At 39.2% G+C, this 13,959-nt stretch overlaps 1 protein-coding gene across 1 annotated transcript in view; it reads left to right on the forward strand.

Annotated features, from left to right (window-relative positions):
- Positions 1–13,959, forward strand: part of plcb3 (phospholipase C, beta 3 (phosphatidylinositol-specific)) — an 86,852-nt gene that overhangs the window by 56,880 nt on the left and 16,013 nt on the right. The window contains exons 8-23 of the mRNA XM_052091320.1: positions 792–892; positions 3,073–3,239; positions 4,523–4,669; positions 4,753–4,910; positions 6,387–6,469; positions 6,575–6,659; positions 7,121–7,268; positions 9,463–9,564; positions 9,719–9,798; positions 10,047–10,143; positions 10,262–10,346; positions 10,461–10,585; positions 12,068–12,222; positions 12,338–12,499; positions 13,015–13,114; positions 13,217–13,321. Coding sequence (XP_051947280.1) covers positions 792–892; positions 3,073–3,239; positions 4,523–4,669; positions 4,753–4,910; positions 6,387–6,469; positions 6,575–6,659; positions 7,121–7,268; positions 9,463–9,564; positions 9,719–9,798; positions 10,047–10,143; positions 10,262–10,346; positions 10,461–10,585; positions 12,068–12,222; positions 12,338–12,499; positions 13,015–13,114; positions 13,217–13,321 — 1,900 coding nt within the window. The remainder of the gene's footprint in view (positions 1–791; positions 893–3,072; positions 3,240–4,522; positions 4,670–4,752; positions 4,911–6,386; positions 6,470–6,574; positions 6,660–7,120; positions 7,269–9,462; positions 9,565–9,718; positions 9,799–10,046; positions 10,144–10,261; positions 10,347–10,460; positions 10,586–12,067; positions 12,223–12,337; positions 12,500–13,014; positions 13,115–13,216; positions 13,322–13,959) is intronic.

Here is a 13,959-nt window from a genome sequence, read left to right on the forward strand (position 1 = left end):
AGACACAGAAGAGCTGCTCTTAGATCAGCACACTGAGATAGTGTCCACATGTAAACCTGTTTACTGTCTAACACTGTCCTCTGCTGGTTGAATGATGAATCAAGACACTTCAATGAGCTGTATTCTTATATTAGTGGTCGGGCAGTGCCTTTTCAGTCACTGTGCCAGATCAGTAAACATTGTTTAGAGAGGAAAGAGCAGATCAAAATGTATTACAAAAGCACAAGTGGCACTGCACTACCCGGTTTAACCACACAGCACAACCCAATATATTTGTGCAACCCACAGACTGGGTCAGATTACAGTGTTGCCCAAATTCATCTGTGCAGTGATTTTAGGTACAGTCAAGTGGGTCATATGGATCCACACAGTAGTTTTGTTTCTCTTTTGGGCCATTGGGCTTCCCATGCAACTCAAAGGATTCTGTAAGATGTAGTTTGGAATATAAGCATCTAAATGAAATAAACACCTATAATTGGAATCTTACTAATATGAGTTATGAGTAATGAAAACTATTCTTTGAAATTTCCTTCAGAAAATACTTACTACTTGTAAACGGTTAAATCAGTAACCTACTGTAAAAGTGTTTAAAAATGGAAAACTTCAAATTCTCATTTGAATAATTTATTCAGTGTTCCTGCTCATTTGATCTCCTCCTCTATTATTGTATTGATCTCCATCATTCTGTCTTTTCCTCTGTGTCCATCACTTTTACTGGATTCAAATTCTGATCTTAACTTGAAAATAAATTAAATGTTTTTTCTTAAATTATGTATATTTTTATTCCACAGGCCGACGGTATAAAGCCAGATGAATTTACCTGGGACAGGTTCCAAAACTTCCTCAACAAGCTGAGTCCCAGACCAGAGGTGGAGCGCATCTTTGTGGAGCTGTGAGTGAACAGAGGCCGAAAGCAACCACACAGATATGTCCTAACTAGTGCGGTCAATCAATTAAAATATAGCTAATTATGATTAATCGTTGATCAAATTATTGATGAAGCAGTCTGACATAAGATGGTTGCACACACATATTGGGATTTTCCTATTGTTGTGGGTACATTGCCATAAATAAAACTAGTCCACTGGGTCTTCAGTGGCTCAGATGCTGGGAGTACATGAAGACTCATGTGTTCACTCTTGCAGCCAACAACAGATTATTTGGCGTGTTTACTTCATAGCTGGGACATTCTCAAGTTGGCACGAGCGGCTCTAGCGAGGAGATAAATATGGCGGACTTTGCTATGTTTGGTCAGGGCGGATCTAAGCTACTCAGGCGGATCTCTTCCCCAGCTGTGGGTGATACCTTTCCCCTTTTAACATCATAAGGGGCTGCAAACCTTAGCGGCTAATTTGGAGACACTGTTTTTATTGATGGGGAAAGGAAAGAAATGAGGGGATGGTTTTTTTACCATGATTTGTGGTTGTCTACACACACTAGGAACACAATTGTGTAAAAAAAAAAAAAAACTTTGCATAATATGGCCCCTTTAAACCCTCATCCTCCACAATGCAATCTTCTTTGCTACAGCAATTGTGAAGCTGCATTTGCATGAAAAGCGCTCACAGAGAACATTTTGTTGTGCTTTTAGTGCTGGCACTGTCCACGTTATGATACTTAGTTCAAATTGTCCGGTAAGACAAAACTGCAACACGATGCCGGGGAAATGCTGATGCTCGAATAAAGCAAGTCATATTTGTTTGTTTTGGTCAAAAGATTATAGTTAAGTGGTCACTATAGTGACTCCATCACTTGGTCATTGACTGTTGTATGTTCCTGTCCCAATACCCACATTTGTACAGTACAACAGTCATTGTACTTGCCTAATTGCCCACTTGTCTTACATATTTCCTGTGGTTGGCCATAGTGTGAAAGTAGACGTGAAGACTGCATGTGTGCGTTTGACTTTTGATTGCATGTTAGGACACTCGTAGGCTTAACAATGTTGGTCCCGGTTTTTTAGTTGTTCCCAGAAGACTGATTGTTGTTGGTTGTGGTGACTGTTAAAAAGCCAATGTAAAATAATAACAAAACTAAATACGTAGTTAAAATTGATTGTAAAAGTTATTTCTTTTTAGTCTTTTATATTTTCAATACTTGTCATCCATAATTGCTGTAAAATATTAAATAAAATAATCTTTTTTTCTACTTTGTTCCTCAATAAATGGCACAAAAACTTAATTTTATAGACCTGTGTGATCAATTAAAAGCTACTAATACAAACCCTTTAAATTATATGCTTTGGTTATCTTATATAAATAACAAGCCAAGGACTACTTTACACATCTTATCAGTATGTGGTTTCATAAAAAAAAATAAAAGCATTAAAATATATAATTTACCACACTGGCTGATTAATTGCCAAAACCACCAGCATTATCTCCCCCGATCGCTCAGTTTAGCTGGACGGCCAGTTCTAGGAAGAGTCCTGGTGGTTCCAAACCTCTTCCATTTACAGATGATGGAGGCCACTGTGCTCATTGGGACCTTCAATGCTGCAGAAATGTTTCTGTACCCTTCCCCAGATCTGTGCCTCGATACAATCCCGTCTCGGAGGTCTACAGACAATTCCTTGGACTTCATGGCTTGGTTTGTGCTCTGACTTGCGCTGTTAACTGTGGGACCTTATGTAGAAAGGTGTGTGCCTTTCCAAATCATGTCCAATCAACTGAATTTACCACAGGTGGACTCCAATCAAGTTGTAGAAACATTTCAAGGATGATCAGTGGAAACAGGATGCACCTGAGCTCAATTTTGAGTGTCATGACAAAGGGTCTGAATACTTAATGTACATGTGATTTATTATTATTTTTTAATACATTTGCAAAGATTTCAAGCAAACTTCTTTCAAGTTGTCATTATGGGGTATTGTTTGTAGAATTTTGAGGAAAATAATGGATTTAATAAATTTTGGAATAAGGCTGTAACATAACAAAATGTGGAAAATGGTATGAGTCAACACATTCATTTTGACAGCTCTAGTCTTGACCAATATTTACAGTGTTTAAGAAATATGGAGGTGTTTCACATAGTGTTGTTGACAGGTGTATGCTTTACTGTTTGTGTTTGCAGAGGCTCTAAAGGAAAGCCCTTCCTATCTCTGGATCAGTTGATGGACTTTATAAACAACAGACAGAGAGATTCACGGCTAAACGAGGTACTTTACCCGCCGCTCAAACGAGAACAGATCCGCCAGCTCATGGAGAAATATGAGACCAACGCCAGCCAGCTAGAGAGGGGTACAAATGCACACACACTTGACACGAAAAGCACACGGCACAGCCAAGAATATGTTGACACCCCCTCTTATTTAAAGGAATAGTTCAACCATAAATTATGATTTACTCACCCTCATGCAGATTTGTATGACTTACTTTCTTCTGCAGAACACAAACAAAGATTTTAGAAGAGTATTTAAGCTCTGTAGGTCCATACAATGCAAGTGAATGGTGGCCAAAATTTTGAAGCTCCAAAAAGCCCATAAAGGCAGCATAAAATTAATCCATAAAACTCCAGTGGTTTAATCCATGTCTTCTGAAGTGATCAAATCTATTTTGAGTGTGATCATGCCAATATGTAACTGTTTTATTCACTATACTGTACTTGCCATTGCAGTCTCTAGGCACGGTCATGATTTCAAGCTCGATTACACTTCTAGTGCTTGACGCATGCGCGGATTGCTAGATGGCTCTAGGAAATGTAATCAATCTTGAAATTACGATCAGCAAGGAGACTGCTGATGTCAAGATTTATAGTGAAAAAGGAGATATATTTTGGGTTGTCCTCACCCAAAACCAATTGGATCACTTCAGAAGACTTTGATTAAAACACTTAAGTCTTAAGGTTTATGCTGCTTTTATGTGCTTTTGGAGCTTCAAAATTTTGGTCACCATTCACTTCCCATGTGTGGACCTACAGAGCTGAAATATTCTTCTACAAATCTGTGTTCGTGTTCTGTAGAGGAAAGAAAGTCATACACATCTGGGTTGGCATGAGGGTGAGTAAATGATGAGAGAATTAGTTGAATTTTTGGGTGAATTATTACTTCAGTGTGTTTGGCTATTTCATCTACACCCAGTAATAAAATGAAGCATGCAGCCAAACATTCTCCTTTGACAAACATTTTTAGGCATTTAAATGTCACTCTATACAAAGCCAAGAAACAGTTAACTGAGTGTTATGTGAAATAACATGACTGGCCTCTACAAAGCCAAGAACCCAGTTGAACCCAGTTGAACATTTTTGGGATGAATTGTAACATCAACTGTGTGCCAGGGCACATCGACCAACATCAGAAACTTTTGTGTCCCTTCATCCATGCTCCAGCATATAGTGGAAATCTTTTCCAGAAGAGTAGAAGCTGTCATATAAGCAAAGGGAGTACCAGCTCACTATTAATGCTTGGTGTTTTGAAAGTAAATGCTTAACAAACACACATGGGTGTGATGTTAGGGTGTCCACATTTTGGACATAATGATAATGTTATTGATAATGGTTTGTGTATGTGTCTATGTATGAGCAGATCAGATCTCCCTGATGGGCTTCACAAAGTATCTTGGTGGGGATGAGAACTCTGTGGTTCCTCCTGAGAGGTTGGATATCATCGATGACATGAATCAACCTCTGTCACACTATTTCATCAACTCTTCACACAACACCTACCTTACAGGTATGCACAAACACTCTTAAACGGACACAGATATGCTTATAAACACACAAATTTGAGCGATTGTCCGGTCTCTCCTCTTGCAGTGGGGCAGTTGACAGGTCTGTCATCAGTAGAGATGTATCGGCAGGTGTTGCTGACAGGGTGCCGCTGTATAGAGCTGGACTGTTGGAAGGGCCGCCCACCTGAAGAAGAACCAATCATCACGCACGGTTTCACCATGACCACTGAGATTCTATTCAAGGTGGGCTTACGGTTACCGTTCCTCCATTTATCCTTTCAAATATACAGTGGGTCCAAACGTTTGATGGTTACCATACGTCCATTTACCCTTTCAAATACACTGATGATCCGAAACATTATGACCACCTGCCTAATTTGCTTTTGGTCCTATGTGTGCCGCCAAAACAGTGCTGACTCGCTGAGGCATGTACTCTACAAGACCCTTGAAGGTGTCCTGTGCTATTTAAAACCAAGATATTAGCAGCGGATACTTCAAGTCCTGTAATTTGCATGGTCGAGCCATGGATTTAATCTGGGGGAATTTGGAGGCCAGGGCAACACCTTGAACTCTTCATCATGTTCCTCAAACAATTCCTGAACATTGTGTGCAGTGTGGCAGGGCGCATTATCCTGCTGAAAGAGGCCACTGCCATCAGGGAATACAATTGCTATGAAGGGGTGTACCTAGTCTTCAACTGTGTTTCAGTAGGTGGCACGTGTCAAATTGACGTCCACATTAATGGCTGGACCCAGGGTTTCCCAGCAGAACATTGCCCAGAGCATCACTCTCCCTCCACCGTCTTGTCGTCTTCCCACAGTGCATCCTGGTGCCATTATTTCCCCAGTTAAATGGTGCACACATACGCGACCGTCCATGTGATGTAAAAGAAAATGGGACTCATCGGACCAGTCAACATTGTTCCACTGCTCCAAGGTCCAGTTCCGATGCTCACATGCCCATTGTAGGTGCCTTCGACAGTGAACAGGGGTTATCATGGGCACTCTGGCCGGTCTGTGTCTGCACAGCCCCATACGCAGCAGGGTGTGATGCACTGTGTGTTGTTACACATTACTCCCGTAACCATCATTAACATTTTCTGTGACTTGTGCCACAGTAGACCTTCTGTCGGTTCGGACCAAACTGGATGGCCTTCGTTGCCCTTGAACATTGAGGAACATTTGGCGCCTAACACCCTGTTGCCGGTTTGTGTTTTGTCCCTCTTCAAACGACTGTCGGTAGTTACTCACCACTGCTGACCCCACAAGCCTTGCTGTTTCATAGATGTTCTGATCCAGTTTTCTGGCCATAACAATTCGGCCCTTGTCAAAGTCCCTCAGGTCTTTACTCCTGCCTATTTCTCCTGCATTCAACACGTTGACTACGAGAACTGATTGTTCGCTTACCATCTAATCTACTCAGACCTTGATATGTGGCCTTGTTAAGAGATGATCAATGTTATTCTTTCCCCCTGTCATAATGTTTTGGCTCATAGTGTATGCAGTGGGTCCAAACGTTTAAGACAAACTTTAAATACAATTTGGGTTTAAATAAAATGCATAATACAATTTATTTTGAAACAAATTGTATGAAATTAGCTAAATGAAAAATAGAAGCATTTTTGCAAGTGGATTGAACTGTAACAGATGTGTGTGTGTGTGTGTGTGTGTACAATGTTTGTAGGATCAGTTTAAAATGTTTCCTTTTCTCTTTCTTTAGGAGGTGATTGAGGCCATTGCTGAAAGTGCGTTCAAGACGTCTCCCTACCCCCTCATCCTATCCTTTGAGAATCATGTGGACTCGTAAGTATAAGGCACAAGTGCACGCATGTGTATGAAGCATACATCTGTCTCAGACTGCTGTCTGTATCTATTTCTCTCTCTTCTGTGTCATTATGTTCTCTTCAGAGCAAAGCAGCAGGCTAAGATGGCAGAGTACTGCCGCTCTATGTTTGGGGATGCACTGCTCATTGATCCACTGGAGAAATATCCGGTTAGTCATTGGTCATAAGTCTCACATCATAACCAGCCACAATGTAACGAGTAATTTGGCTGTTTATACTGGAAGCGAAAACTAATTAGAGCATATTTGTTATTTAAAATACAGTTATACGAAGCAGGATTTTGGACAAATAACATATCACTGTGGGTGGGGCTTCCCAGCATGTCATGCCAGAAATAGAAACCAGGCAACAGACAAAAGGTCTTGTTGCTTGTCATGGTCATGGAAGAGACAGCTTTTATTGTTTGTCGCTATATTTCTTTGCACCTAGTCAGGAAACACTGTCCGCCAAACCTAGAACAGTGGTTACTATTAAACGTGTTTCATTTTCTTATGACGGTTCCTTAGAACCATACACAGGGAAACTTCGTGTAAATTGAAAAATGTACAGTAATATTTTACTTTAGTGTGAGAGTAGATAATATTCTTTAAAATCATGTTGTTTTTTACAGCTGGTCCCTGGTCAACAACTGCCAAGCCCCCAGGAGCTGATGGGGAAGATTCTAATCAAGAACAAGAAGAAACGTGATCCCAAGGCATCTAACGGAGGGAGCATCCGACGCAAAGATGGCATGGATGACCAGTCCTCACCTTTAAATGGTGTGTGCTTATACACACACACACACACACACACACACACACACACACACACACACACTCTCCCCTATATGCTGATCCAGTCTTGCATGTAAAAGGGTAAAGCTGCTCTTTCTGAATGTCAAAAATGTCAGCCTTTTTCAAATCAAAGTCATAGTCATCATATTTCATTAAAAAAAAACATTTTTGTTCATCACTTGTTGAGCTGTTCAGCTGTGACATCAATTTGAAATCAAACCCGGAAAGTTTATTCACCATGGGTTGCTATAGGAATGTCCTATAATGTTTTATAATGGTAGTTTTGGATTTAGGAGTAAAATAAGGTCTGTGGTAAACATTACTTGAAGATACTTGGACATTTTGTACTACAACATCAGTTACACACAGTCAAACCTCAAACATGAATTCTGAAGCCACCGTGTTGGCAATGTATGTTGGCAACAAGTTGCTAAATAAGGACTCAAATACCACAAGCATGTAAGTGTACGTGCCTTACAAAATGGAAAATCTAACAACTTGTTGGCAACATACTTTTTTAAAAACTCACAACTGCTTCAAAATGCACTTTTGGTGTATGACTGTGTGTAATTTATCTTGTAGAAAAACAACGTCAAAGTATCTTCAAGTAATGTTTCTCTCAGACTTCATTTTACTTTTAAACCCAAAACTGCCATTATAAAGCCCCATAGATAAATTGCGAGGTAACCCATGGCTTGAAAATGCTAATTGTCTTCTGGGTTTTTGGACAACAACCTGACCAGCTCTATTGTCATGGCCACATTTAAACTGTCATATCGGCATATTTAGTTAAAGGTGCACTTTTTTAAATTTATGTAGTTCTGACTGTTATTTCAGTGGTCTTCAACTTAATAGTTACACCTTTCGCTGTGGATGTAGGATCATGCAAGAACAAAACTTTTTGGTTACGGGTGACATTGTTTAATTGCCCTATTCACAGTCAGTTGTGATTAATGTATTCATTTGCATGACTGAGTGTCCAATAACAGGGGGGTTTGTTTATCTGTAAAACTTTTTTAATGAGAATAAAATGCAAAGTGAACCTTTAACTAGCTAGATAATGTTTGTGTTAGCATTGTAAAGTATATATATAGAACAGCCCATGTCTAAGACCTTGTCCACACTAATGCGTATTCCTCTGCCAAAATGAATACTTTTGAAAACGCATTCTATAACTGCATACTTTGTTTTCAGTCATTGTTTTCAAACTAAAACTGGTGAATGTGGATATGGCCTAAAACAACACCTATCAAACCTTATTTATTTACTCATTTACATGCACATTTATTTATTTACACATTTATTTGTCCGGATGGTAATGACCGGGCATGTTTTCTACTTCAGGCATTGCAATCGAGCACAGAGTGCTCCAGAGTGAAAGTTGGAGGTCGCTGTAATATCTTTTGGTTGACAAACTTAAATCTGAGTCTACAGACTTGATATATAGCCACAGATGGGTGTGGAGGTGCATTTAGAAATTGTAAAATATACCTGTGAACAGAGCAAGTCAAATAGGGAATAAATTACCTCTGTTGAATGGTGCTTTTTTATGTGTCTTGCACTGAGGAGAGGCTTCCGTGTGGCCACTTTGCCATAAAGCCCAGATCAGTGGAGTGTTGCAGTGATGGTTGTCCTTCTGCGAGTTTCTCCCATCTCCACAAATGATCTCTGGAGCTCAACAAGAGTGACCATGGGGTTCATAGTCACCTCTCTTAACAAGGCCCTTCTCCTCCAATATCTCAGTTTGGCTGTGTGGCCAGCTCTTAGAAGTGTCCTGGTTGTACCAAACTTCCATTTAAGAAATATGGAGGCCACTGTGGAACTCTTGGGAACCTTCAATGCAGGCAAAATATTTTTGTAGCTTTCCCCAGATCTGTGCCTCGAAATCCTGTCTCTGAGCTCTGCAGATGGACTCTAATCAAAGTGTAAAAATATCTCCTGATCCAGAGAAATGGGATTCATAGCAAAGGGTCCGAGTACTTATGTCAATGTGATATTTGAGTTGTTTTGGTTTTAATACATTTGCAAAGGAATTTATCTGTGTTTATTGTTAAATATACTTTGTCCTCCATACTTTTAACTTATTTTGTGGTTATGAATTAGTCCAGTTTCTATTTATTTATTTCATTTCTCATTTAATTTTAGATTCAAAACCATTCATTATAAGATTTGTGTTTAGATTCTCCATTGTCTGATGGGGAGGTAGGCCAGCTCATGTCCAATGGGGGTGAGAAGCTTGGAGAGAGGATGACCAAAGACCTTGATATCCGCAAATCTATTGGTGGGTTTGTGCCTAGTTGACACAAGGTCTCAACCAATCAGGGTGAAGACTGATGTCATTAGGTACCAGTATGGAAGTTTGTGGTAAATGCACTTATGGGGTATATTTAATTTTGTTTGTCTTTCTGTGCGTATTATTTTGTATTACTTTGTAGATCGTGGAGATGGAGAGAGTGATGAAGAAGAAGAGGAGGAACCCATTCCCGATCCAAAGAAACACAACAACACTGATGAGGTAATTATTATGATATGCCAATCCGTACTTTCCACAGTCCCTCTCCCATCTAACCTGGCAGTTAAACTAAGTGTCAAAGAGAGTACAAAATAGATGATGAGCTACTGTTTTTGGCACTAAAACTTTAACATTATAAATGGACCTCAGGGGAAAAAAAAGTAAATAAATGTATGACATAACTTTAGTAATTACTTCTCAGGATTGAGTAAGTCAGGTATGGAAGCATTTGATGTGTCTCTCTATTTCAGGGTACTGCATACAGTGAGGTGAACGCAACTGAGGAGATGTCCACATTGGTCAACTACATAGAACCAGTCAAATTCAAATCCTTTGAGGTGGCAACCAGTGAGTAATGATTCTGTGATCCTGTGTGTATGTGCATCCATGGGTCTTTAATTGCTTGAATGTTTTGCATCATAGCTGTTACTATTTCACTATTTCATTTCCTTCTCATTCTTTTCAGAGAGGAATAAATATTGTGAGATGTCATCTTTTGTGGAGACCAAAGGCATGGACACTCTGAAGAACTCTCCCAGCGAGTTTGTAGAGTATCCTTCACAATGTCAGTCTCAAAAATGTGGCCATGATGTCATGGTTCAGACGTGTGTGTGTGTGTGTGTTTGAGTAATATTGTTCTTCCTGAGCAAAATGTGTGTATTCAGATACAATAAAAAGCAGCTGAGTCGTATCTACCCCAAAGGGACTCGTGTTGACTCCAGTAACTACATGCCACAACTCTTCTGGAACGTGGGCTGCCAGATGGTGGCGCTAAACTTCCAGACGCTCGGTCAGATATTCAGACAACATTTATTTCCTTATACAGTTGAAGTCAGAAGTTTACATACACTTAGGTTGAAGTCATTAAAACAAATTTTTATAACCACGCCACAGATTCAATATTAGCAAACTATAGTTTTGGCAAGTCATTCAGGACATCAACTTTGTGCATGATATGAGTCATTTTTCTAACAGTTGTTTAAAAACAGATTTTTTTTTCACTTTTAATTGACTATATCACAATTCCAGTGGGTCAGAAGTTTACATACACTAAGTTGACTGAGCCTTTAAGCATCTTGGAAAATTCAAGGAAATGATGTCAAGTCTTTAGACAATGAGCGAATTAGCTTCTGATAGATGTACTGAATTGGCAGTGTATCTGTGGATGTATTTTAAGGCCTATCTTCAAAATCAGTGCCTCTTTGCTTGACATCATGGGAAAATCAAAAAAAATCAGCCAAGACCTCAGAAAGAAATTTGTGGACATCCACAAATCTGGTTCATCCTTGGAAACAATTTTCAAAGGCCTGAAGGTACCACGTTCATCTATGCAAACAATATTACGCAAGTATAAATACCATCGGTCCACACAGCCATCATACTGCTCCGGAAGGAGACGTATTCTGTCTCCTAGAAATGAACATAGTTTGGTACGAAAAGTGCAAATCAATCCCAGAACAAGACCAAAAGACTTTTTATAGATGCTGGAGGAAACAGGCAGACAAGTATCTATATCCACAGTAAAATGAGTTCTACATTGACATAACCTGAAAGGCTGCTCTGCAAGGAAGAAGCCACTGCTCCAAAATCACCATAAAAAAGTCAGAAGCATGGGATGGCAGCGTCATGTTGTGGGGGTGCTTTGCTGCAGGAGGAACTGGTGCACTTCACAAAATAGATGGCATAATGAGAAAGGAAAAATATGTGGATATATTGAAGCATCATCTCAAGACATCAGCCAGGAAGTTAAAGCTCGGTCATCTTAAAATAAAGTAATGTTCCTAACTGACCTAAGACAGGGAATGTTTTCTATGATTAAATGTCAGGAATTGTGAAAAAGTGAGTTTAAATGTATTTGGCTAAGGTGTATGTAAACTTCTGACTTCAACTATATGTATATAGTGCCCTTAAAGTATTTTGACACTTGGACATATTCATACATTTTTAAGCCACACTTAAATATGTTTTAATAGCAGTTGCATTGGATTTAGAAAATGTCTTACCAAGAACTAACACTTTATAATTTGAAACATAAAAAGTTTATTTATATTTAAGGTTTTTCTTCAAAGGGGTGTTTGTGCTCTCTTTCATTACAATAAATGCCACTTCCCTTGATATTTTCTTAAATAATGCAAAGAAATTCATAAATTTTTTAAGTGACTTGAGTGTACCAATTCCTCTTTGGGCCACTGTGTTTAGATGAAATATCTTCTTTTCCTCTCAAAAGTCAGCACTATTAATGCAAACTTCTGTCGCTATTTATCTGTCTCAGACTTGCCGATGCAGCTGAACATGGGTGTGTTTGAATATAATGGGCACTGTGGTTACCTGTTAAAGCCGGAGTTCATGAGACGCACTGACAAACACTTTGACCCATTCACTATGGATATTGTGGATGGCATCGTAGCCAACACAATCAAGATCAAGGTATTGTATAGTTAATTTAGCATACTGTTTGAAGTTATAATTATATTTTGTTATTTTGTTTAGAAATTGCAAATATAACATGTAAGATCAGATCACCTTTTCCTCACTTAATCAGATCATCTCAGGGCAGTTTCTGAATGATAAGAAGGTCGGTGTTTATGTGGAGGTGGACATGTTTGGACTCCCTGCAGATACTAAAAGGAAATATCGAACGAAAACCTCTAACAATAACTCTCTTGACCCAGTCTGGAATGAAGATACATTTGTGTTCAACAAGGTAACAAATTAAAGTAAAAGTATATTCACATATTGAAGACCCCGCCCCCTTCATCCTCACGCTCCATTTTAAAACCCAAATCATAATGTCTTTCTTCAATGGCATGTAAGAAAAGATACGGGTTTGGTGGAGTTGACAAAAAAGCACCTTATAAGTGGACAAGGCTATATTCCAAGTCTTTTAAAACCATGGGATAGCTTTGTGTGAGGAAAACACCAAAATCGTTTGAAATGTTATTTGATGAAAATGTATGGCCTTCCACCATAGCTCTCGGATTTCAGTGCTGCTGGCACGCGTTCAAATATAACTTGTCCAAATGGGTCACGATAGGCCATTTTTTTTTTCTGGTTTTAAGCAAAAATCTATCAAAAAAAGTTTTGAGGTTTTTGCCTTCTACCTGACTATTTGCCAAAGGGGTGTAGAAAAAACTAAATACTCCAGAGTTTTGCTGTACTACTGCATTAATCTACAAATTGTCATGAAAGAAATTGAGTATTCTGTTAATTACACCCTAGGTGGTGTTGCCTACCCTCGCGTCTCTGAGAGTAGCCGTCTATGAGGAAAACGGGAAGTTTATTGGACATCGCATCTTGCCTGTATCGGCATTGCGCCCAGGTTTGTGTCAATACGTCGTGAAGATCTAACAAGGCAATTCTTCTTGGTAGTCTCATACTTCACTAGAGATCTATTGGCTCACATTGTACTGGTGTATTTCAGGGTACCACTACATCAGTCTGAAGAACGAGCTGAATCAGCCGCTCATGCTCTCCTCCCTGCTCGTGGACACAAAGGTGCAGGACTACATCCCCAATGAGCACCAAGGTAGGAGAGTGATAAAAGGGACAAGCTATGATTGCCAAGGAGAAACAAGTTGTTCAGTTTCTACCCTAATTCATATTAAATAATTACTAACAGGAGGTTCAGTAGAGAGAAGCTGGACCTGTTGGTCTCATACACACTGCAAATTTGAGTGACAAGACACATTTATTTGCAGGACTGAAGCCCCTAAATTATTGTTTGGTGTGTGTGTGAAATATAGGGAGGCACTCGTGAATCCGAAATGGTTGTTTTGGGCTGTTTTTGGTATCTCTTAGTTAGGCCATGTCCACACTATCACATTTTTGTTTGAAAACGCATTAATTTAGCTAAGTTTTGGCCTGTTGTCCACACCAAGACCAGTGAAAATTTAGCTTTTAAAAAAAAAACTTGTCCTAACTGGATACATTTGAAAAAGTGTCTTTGCGTTGTATTGTGGACAAGGAAAATGGAGATATTTGAAAACGATGACATATTTGTTGTCTTGTGATGCAGTCATGATCCATTCAACCCAAAACAATCAAGATGACGGCTAATTTTGTAGCAGCATTGTTGTGCCTGCTATCCAGTTTAGCTGTTAAAGATAAAATGTTACTTTGTACAACTTTCACTTTTTTTTTCTCACATGCACTGTTAGTAAATTT

This window comes from Xyrauchen texanus, chromosome 2 (assembly GCF_025860055.1).
Source record: "Xyrauchen texanus isolate HMW12.3.18 chromosome 2, RBS_HiC_50CHRs, whole genome shotgun sequence".
NCBI lineage: Eukaryota > Metazoa > Chordata > Actinopteri > Cypriniformes > Catostomidae > Xyrauchen > Xyrauchen texanus.